This window comes from Nyctereutes procyonoides, unplaced genomic scaffold (assembly GCF_905146905.1).
Source record: "Nyctereutes procyonoides isolate TBG_1078 unplaced genomic scaffold, NYPRO_anot_genome, whole genome shotgun sequence".
NCBI classification, from domain to species: Eukaryota; Metazoa; Chordata; class Mammalia; order Carnivora; family Canidae; genus Nyctereutes; species Nyctereutes procyonoides.
This window is the reverse complement of record NW_026575140.1, coordinates 34,901,918-34,910,356: the sequence shown is the minus strand read 5'-3', so window position 1 is coordinate 34,910,356 and position 8,439 is coordinate 34,901,918. Positions and strand designations below refer to the sequence as shown.

At 57.8% G+C, this 8,439-nt stretch overlaps 1 protein-coding gene across 3 annotated transcripts in view; it reads left to right on the top strand.

Annotated features, from left to right (window-relative positions):
* The first annotated feature begins 7,030 nt into the window (after positions 1-7,030).
* The window catches only part of SSBP3 (single stranded DNA binding protein 3), a 165,251-nt gene continuing 163,842 nt past the window's right edge, over positions 7,031-8,439 (top strand). The window contains exons 1-3 of one of the 3 annotated variants that reach the window (XM_055305972.1): positions 7,031-7,154; positions 8,019-8,091; positions 8,337-8,398. In XM_055305972.1, the coding sequence (XP_055161947.1) occupies positions 7,099-7,154; positions 8,019-8,091; positions 8,337-8,398 (191 nt within the window). In that variant the 5' untranslated portion in view covers positions 7,031-7,098. The remainder of the gene's footprint in view (positions 7,155-8,018; positions 8,092-8,336; positions 8,399-8,439) is intronic. The other 2 variants (XM_055305976.1, XM_055305973.1) reach the window with 2 other exon arrangements.

The window sequence follows — 8,439 nt, the reverse complement described above, 5'->3', positions numbered from 1 at the left end:
GACGTTGTCGCCTGTGTCAGAATTTCCTTCCTTTTTCTTTTTTTTTTTCTCCTTCCTTTTCCAGGGAAACATTTCATGCTATGGATACATCACATTCTGTTTGTCCATTCCTCTGTCGATGGACACTCGGGTTGAGCCCACGTTTTGGCTACAGTGAATAATGCCACTGTGATCGTTGGTGTATAGATATCTGCTTGGGTCCCTGCTTCCAATTATTTTGGGTGTCTTCCTAGGGGTGGAATTGCTGGATCGCAACTCTGTGTTTAATATTCTAAGGAATGTCCCTACTGTTTCCCACAGTGGCCTCGCCAGTATACGCTCCCACCCACAGTGCACGAGGGTTCCCCTTTCTCCACATCCTCCAACGCTTGATGTTTTCTTTTTTTCTTTCCTTTTCTGCTATACCATCTATTAGGACAAGTGTGAAAGTCATCAGCCCACTTGTGACTCCAGTCACTTGTTGCAGTGACCGGCTTCTTGAAGTGTTACCTGACGGCGCCTCCCGGCCTGCGCCTGCGTGAAGGAGCTCTTGTTTCCTGCTCTGGGGTCTCTCTGACACTGTGGTAAGGGCACCTGCAGAACAGCTGGGCATTCTGCTCTGGTCACAAGGACTAGCTCTCACTAACTGCACCTGACGTGATGGGCTCCTCCCTGCCGCAGACTTCCCTGCCCCACCTGGAGCATCCTTCCTTTGTGTAGTTAACTCTCCCATATCCTTCAGAACTCAGATGTCACCGACACAGAGAAGCCCTCCTTGATCACCACTCCTCCCCCATGGGATCAGACTCTGGTATTCGCTCTTATAGCATCCTCTACTTGGCACAGTTTGTCATGACATATTTATCTGTGTGCTTATTGAATTAACCCTTATCTTGCTCGCTGGGCTGTGAGCTCCGAACAGAAGGAGACTGTGACTGTCTCGTTTGCCCGGCATTCTCGGCCACCTACCAGGAGGCAGAGCCCATACCAGACGCTCAGAAAATCTTTGTTAAGTAAATTATTTTATTCAATGTTGAACATTTTTTTTTATTGAGTACCTGTTCTAGAAGTGGGTATAAAACTCCTGCAGAGCTTAAATTCTAATGAGGGAATAAGGTAAGAAAAATAGACAAACATATAACACGTTAGTTATATGTTAGTTGGTGATGGTTGCTATGGAGGGAAGCAGAACAGGATGAAAGGGACAGGTGCCATCCCGTAGACGTTCATTAGGGAGGGCTCTGGCCATGTTCAGATGGAGCAAGTGAGGCTTGTCTGGGAGAAGGTGTTCTAGGCAGAGGGAATGGCAAGTGCTCAGAGAGACGTGCTGGCCCAAGGCCAATGGAGGATGCAAGAGGCACCTGTGCCCCGGTGCTGGACACTTCAGAAGGCTTCGTGGTGGGTGGCATGGGAAGGAACTCATTGCCCAGGCACCCTGGAGAGGAGGTGGAGGAGGCTCGACAGGAGCCTTGGAAGGACCACAGCATTGGCTTCTCTTCCCCACTTACCCTTGGGAGGACCTTGCCTTGTATCTTTTTGTACTTTTCAGCATCCCTGGCTCCTGAGGGCCGAGCACTTGGTAGGTGCTTTCTAGAAAGAACAAAACCCATTCAAGAAAATGCCTAAAACCATTTTGCTATGACAAGGTGTCTTAGCACAGGTGTGTGTCCATCACAAGACATTTCAAAACACATTTGATCGTGTACTTAAATTCACTTCCTTCTTCCTCAGCACCTCTCCTTTTGCTGGCTCTGCTGAGCTAATAACATCAGGACTAATCATCTTTTTCAATTTACAGAATGTTTCTCCAATTACTATCTCTGTTGAGCCTCCAAACAGTCTTCAAAGCAGCGACTCTCCACTGTCCGGAGGCGTTCAGAAATGTTGGGTTGGCCAGCACCAACCAACCGACAGCCCAGCCGGCACTTCCCTGGGGGCTCCTGCGCTCCATCCTCCTGCCTGTGCTGGACATCTTGGCTGCCTCCTTTCCTAGACAGGCTCACAGAGGGGACGTCCCACTAGAGTGGCCTGAGCTGGGTGAAAGCCAGGTCCCTGGAGTCTCCTGATTCCCTAAAACCAGGGCTGACCTGCCTGGGCTGGGTCCCCCCTCCCTGGCAGAGCAGCCCGAGGCTTTGACCAGAGGTGCCTCCATTCAATTCCAGGACCCACTGTGCTGGGTGCAGGAGGGGGATGGGCTATACCACACTCACTTGGTGACCATTCCAATCATCCCCAGAGGGGAGCTCCATTCCCCTAGCAGCTGTGAGGAACTCTGAAAAAGAGCTTCTTCTTTTTTTATTTTTTTTTTGAAAAAGAGCTTCTAAACCAGGGAGAGGTAAGGAGATCCTCTGGCATCCTTGTCAAGCACAACCAACAAGCTTCACATCTTTAACCACCACCTTCTGGAGGCCTGGCCACTGCCAAGCTGATCCCAGAGCCCAAGATTTCTGCCCTCCTGTTTCTGGCAGCTGAGTGAAGGAGTGGCCATTCTAGCCTAAGCTTGAAGTTAACCATCCCTTCTTTCCAACCTCATCTGCCTGTTTCCTCCTCATTCTGGTCATCTAGTTATTTGAGTCTCCTTCTACTACAGTGGCTGGGCACTGGGATTCCACGGGTGAGTGGGGGTCATTCCCTAAGGAGGAACTCATGTTCCCATGAGGGAGATGCACAGGTCCATGCCTATGCAGTGTGCATCTGCAATCTGCTGGGTTTTGGGGAAGGCCCAGGGGCCACCAGGGGACCCCTGGGCCAGTCTGGGAGCTCAGAGAGGGCTTCCTCTGAAGGCTTCCTAGAGGAGGTGCTACCTGCCCGGGCTGGATTTAATTTTAATTTAATTTAATTTTTGTAAATATTTTATTTATTTATTTATTTATTTATTTATTTATTTATTTATTTGTGAGAGACACACACAGAGAGGCAGAGACATAGGCAGAGGGAGAAGCAGGCTCCCTGCAGGGAGCCCGATGTGGGACTGGATCCCAGGGTCCTGGGATCCCAGGATCCCGGGATCACCACCTAAGCCAAAGGTAGATGCTCAACTACTGAGCCACCCAGGCGCCCCTGGATCTTAGAATTAGTAGGAGTCTGTCACGGAAAGAGGCTTTTGGACAGAGGATTTCCCAACCGCGGAAGCTCTATGGAGTAATTTTTGTTTGGCTTATTACCCAGAACCTGGAACAGTGCTTGGTACATAGTAGATGCTCAATAGATGTGTACTAAAAGAAGAGAAGGAAGATAGGGAGGGACAGAGAAAGGGAGGAAGAAAGAATGAATGAGTCTGGGGTGGCTACGTGCAATGACCTGGTACATTCTGGGGACCAAAAGTATAGTAGTTCCAGGTGGCTGTGGTTTAGGTGGGTGGGGTTGGGAGAGGGGCCTTATCTAATCCCATTGTTGGCAGTATCCCTTTCTTATCTCCAGCCTGGGCCCAGAGCTACTTTGAGCATGAGACCATTTTTTCCTCTCCTGGTTCCCTAGCCCCTGGTACACACACTGAATGTAGATAATGCACACAAGTATCGAACCTGCGCCGGGTGGTGGAGACACACAGATGACTCAGAGTTAGTTCCTCTCTCTGCCTGGTCTGGTAGAGGAGACAGACAGTAAACAACTGGCTACAACAATAGGCAGAATGAACAGAGAGACACTATGGAGGTTCAAGCAAAATGAGACCAAGCAGGGGGACAGAGGAGTTTTGCTCCAGGAGTGAAGAGCAAAGAGGTTTTGGAAGAGATGCACAGCATAGGAGGCGATGTTAGTCTTCTATGGTCAAAGGGGGATGTTGAGGCAGAAGGCATTCCAGGTAGAGATACCAGGCCAAAAGATGTGTGGTCTAGGGAAGGTGGAGCTGGGGGGGGGGGGTTCAGTGGGGGGAAAGGTTGGTTGCGGTTTTGTTTTTTATTTATTTATTTTTATGATAGTCACAGAGAGAGAGAGAGAGAGAGAGAGAGAGAGGCAGAGACACAGGCAGAGGGAGAAGCAGGCTCCACGCACCGGGAGCCCGATGTGGGATTCGTCTCCAGGATCGTGCCCTGGGCCAAAGGCAGGCACCAAACCGCTGCGCCACCCCGGGATCCCCCTTGGTTGCGGTTTTGAATGCTGTTCTTGGGTGTTTGGACTGGCTTCTGATAGGACTGCATCTTGGATCATTGTATGCACACCTGGTTGGGGCTGCGGAGTGGTCCTGCTTTCAGGAGCCTGTCAACTCCCTTCTTTCTAGCAGTCTGGGGGGCTCCCTGTTTTTTCTCTCTGGGTCCTCTCACTGACTCTTTTAGCTTCACCACAAGCCTTCTGTGTCAAGGCCTAGCAAAGGGCAGACCACAAGGACAGAGTACCTGGCACAGGTTCCCTGAATGCCATTTCTCTTCTCCTGCTACATATGCTCTGGAAGAAGGTCTTTTATTCCTTGGGGGTTGGGGGTGGGGAAAGAAAACTATAGAAGGGAAAAGTCAGCATCCTAGAACATCGAATTCTCAAGAGAGATTAAAAATCTTCTAACCCTCCTTTCCCATTTGACAGGTAAGGAAAATGATGCCCAGACAGATAGATTTGCGCCGCAGTCCTGGTGCTGATAGGGCATGGCCAACTTGGTAGATGCTGCCATCATAGAGCTAGAGAAGGGCAGTGTTTTCCTTTAGCCAGGACCGGATGGATACTCACGATGCTCGTGGGCCTTGCAGACCCAAGATGAGTCAGGCTTCTTGTGAGTCAGTCTGTTGACAAGCCATCCCTGGCCATTCCTAGCCCATCAAAAATAGAAGTCCAGGGGAAGGGGATGAACAGGCCAATTTAATTAGCGTGGGCTCTAAGGTACCTTAAGTTAGCCCTATTAAATTAAACCGCCTAGGGGAAAAAATAACTGTAATTATTTCCTTCTCTCCCCTATCGTTGTATTTCAACTCCCTCCCAACATCCATGCTTCTCATTCACAAAACAACCTCTCAACTAGGGGCTAGCCTACGGACAACCATAGACTGGGGTTCAGTGTTTCCCTTTATCTGTCACCTTCCCCTGCGATCTCTAGGTCCCAGCAGAGAACAGAGTGCGTCCATTGGCATCCGTAGGGCCTGGCTGTATTCTAATTTAGGGAGACTGTCACACGGAGTAAAACATTATTCCAAAAATGCACCGAGTCTCCTTCCTGAACCAATGCAGATCGGTTTGCTGCGGGGCATTTCTTTTAAAAGCCCCTTTTCTCTTTTCAATAGATCAAAATAGGCAAACTTTAATGGTAGGAGATTATTCTTTATTTTGTAGAAATTTAGTTCTGAGTTTTCCTACTTGAAACGTGTTTTCCCCAGGACACTGACCTATCCTTTAATTGTTTGGTGCGAGGCATGTTAGGGGGAGGGGCGTTACTTGTTTATTGGAACAGCGCAGTTAAAAAAAAAAAAAATCAACCTAGGCTAACAGTTTCAAGGCTCCCCTAAAGATGTATCCAAACAGGCAGCCAATCAGCGCTTACACAGCTTTTTCTGCTTGACTCTTTTAAAGAGACAGTGCCGACAATGTTTTATCACATTTAAAGAGAACCGCGCTCTAAACGCAGTCTGAAAATGGGGGAGTCTTCCCCTATTTCGCCGGCTCCTGGTCTAATAAGGAAGGGACTCATCGTGTGTACTCGGGGTTCTCAGAGTGGGCAGAGAGGAGTCAGCGGCAAATAGCTGGGTCACTCTGCCACCCCCCCCCATTTCCCATTGTACACCTGGGTCACTGACAATGGAAGCTTCCCCTCCCCCCAAGCCTGACTCTCACCCCCCCCCAACCTCCCCAATTTAGCTCCGTTTATTTGAAGTTTGCAGATTCCTGTGGCGCGCATTCCACGTTGCAGGGCGCCCAGGTGACGCCCCGGTACCCCGCCCGCAGCGGCACGGTCTCCCGTGGGGAGGCCGACGGGCTAAGTTGCCAGGGCTGGCCGACCTGAGAAATTTGGGAGCTATCCCTCTTCCCTGGTCTTAGCGCAAGTCCCCCGTCCCCTCCCCCAGGCTCCCCAAAGCACGCCAAGGACCTTCTTCGCGCGGCTCCACTTTGGGGCTTTCCAAAGTATTTTAATGATGTAGTAAAGGAGCCGCCGCGCGCCTCGGCGCCGGATCGAGCCGCCCAGCTCGCAGCGTGGAGCCCCGGGCCGGGCGCTCGGGCGGCGCACTGGGCAAGAGGGAGGGCCGGGGGGCGGGGCGGCGGGGGAGCGGCCGGGAGTGTGGGGAGGGGGTCGGGGTCGGAACCCGGCGCGGGGGGCGGGGGGGAGGGGAGATCAGGGCCGGGCCGGCGCGGGCCGGGCGGGGGGAGGCGAGGGGCCGATAAGGGAGAGGGACGTGGCGGGAGGGAGCCGGCGGCGCTCCGCTGAGGGGTCCGCGCCCCCTCCCCTCCGCCGCTGCCGCAGCGCCCCCCGCCCCCCCCGGCGGCCCCCGCCGCGGCCGGGCCCGGCCCCCTCCCGCGCCTACGGGGAGGAGAGGCGCGCGCCGCCGCGCCCCCCGCGCCCCCCGCGCCCCCCGCGCCCCCCGCGCCCCCCGCGCCCCCCGGCGCGGCCGCAGCAGCAGGGCCCGCGGCTCGGCGGAGGCGGCCGCAGCGGGGACTGCCTGGGCCGGGCGCTGCCGGGGCGTCCCTCCCGGGCCGCCGGGCCCGCCCCCGCGCGCCGATTGGCCGGAGCGCCCGTCCGTCGCGGGCCGCCGACGCCCGCCCCGCTTCCTCGCCCGGGTAGCCACGTTCGGTTGCGCTCCGAGTAGACCAGCGGCAGCGGCGGCGGCAGCGGTGCCGGAGGCGCGGAGGGCGGCGCAGGCGGAGCCGGGCGGGCGGGCGGGCGCGCGAGCGAGCGAGCGAGCGAGCGAGGCGGCGGGCGGCGGGCGGCGGGCGAGCGGCGGCGGCGGCGGCAGCTCGGGCCGAGCCGGCGCGGGAGGAGTTCCAGGGCGATGGGGCCGCGGCCGGGGCTGACGCTTTGACAGCTGGAAAGAGCGCGGAGCCAGCGCCGGGGGGGAGGGAGGGGAGCGCGGCGAGGAGAGCGCGAGCGGGCGAGCGAGCGAGGCCGGGGAGGGGGCCGGGAGCGAGGGGGCAGCTCGGGAGCGGCGGCGGCGGCGGCGGCGGCGGCGGCGGCGGCGGGGCTCGGCGCCCTCTTCCCTGCAGACCATGTTTGCCAAAGGCAAAGGCTCGGCGGTGCCCTCGGACGGGCAGGCTCGGGAAAAGTAAGCCCTATTCTCCTCCAAGTGGCGGCCGCGCCGTCGCGGGGCTGCGGGCGGCGGGCGGCGGGCGGGCGGCAGGTGGGCGGGCGGGCGGGGGCTGCTGCGCCCCGGGGCCGGCGCCGTCCGCGGGCGGCGTGGGAGGGAGCCCATTGTTGGAGGCCGGGGGCCGGGCCGCCGGGGGGGTGGGCGAGGTCCCGAGCGCGCGAGCCCGCACTTGGCCCGGCGGGCGCGGGCAGGGGGCGCGTGGCTCCGCGGCTCCCGCAGCCCCGAGGGCTCCTTTTGTCCGCCCGCGGCGTGAGGAGTGCGTGCCGGGGGCTTTGTTCGGCCGGGAGCGCTCTCCCGTGCCCGCCCTCGGCCTCGGGGCGCCGCGCTGGGCAGGGACGGCGGCGCCGGCTGGGCCCGGGGCTCGGGGGACCGTCGCCGCGTGGGGGCGGGGGAGGTGGGGAGCGCGGAGGCGCGGAGGTGGGCAGGGCGGCGCTGTGCTGCCCCCTCGAGCGCGCGCCCCGCGCCCCGCGCCCCGCGCCCCGCAGTCCGGGACCCAGTCTCCGCGGACCCTCGGGCCGGGGACGCGGTGGCGGCCGGCGGGGTCGGCGCGCTCGCGAGTTGGAGACGCCCGGCTGGGCTCGGCCCTGGTGCCGGCTGGAAGTTCAAGTTTGGGGGGCTGCTCGCTGCAGCCCTCGCGGCCCGGGCAGCGCGCCCTCCGGGACGCACCCCCGCCCCGGGCGCCGACGGGCCGGCAGCCCCTCCCGGCGCGGGCCGCAGTGGGGCAGCGCAGACAGGCCGCGAGCAGGCTGGCGAGGTCCAGGGGCGAGCGCCCCGGGCGACCTGACGCCTTCCCCCTTTCTGTGCCCCCTGCCCACTTTCCAGGTTAGCTTTATACGTCTACGAGTATTTACTGCACGTAGGAGCACAGAAATCTGCACAGACCTTCTTGTCGGAGGTGAGTGCGACTACCCCCCCACCCCATCCTCCAATTTCTTGACACCCCCTCTTCCCCACTATTCTTAGAGCCTTTGTTTTCAGGAGCAGCCACTGTGGCCACCATTTTGAATTTTTATCACCTTTTGGCATTTATTGTCAGTTGGTCCTCACGGCCTTTTGGCTATAACCCGCCCCCCCCCCCCAAGCCCCCAGCCCGCCCGTCCTCTCTGCTCCTCTAAGCGGTGTCTGCTCTCTGCTTTCCAGATTCGATGGGAAAAAAACATCACATTGGGAGAACCGCCTGGGTTTTTGCACTCGTGGTGGTGGTAAGTTTCTGTGGTAGTTTTGCGTGTGTGTGTGTGTTTGG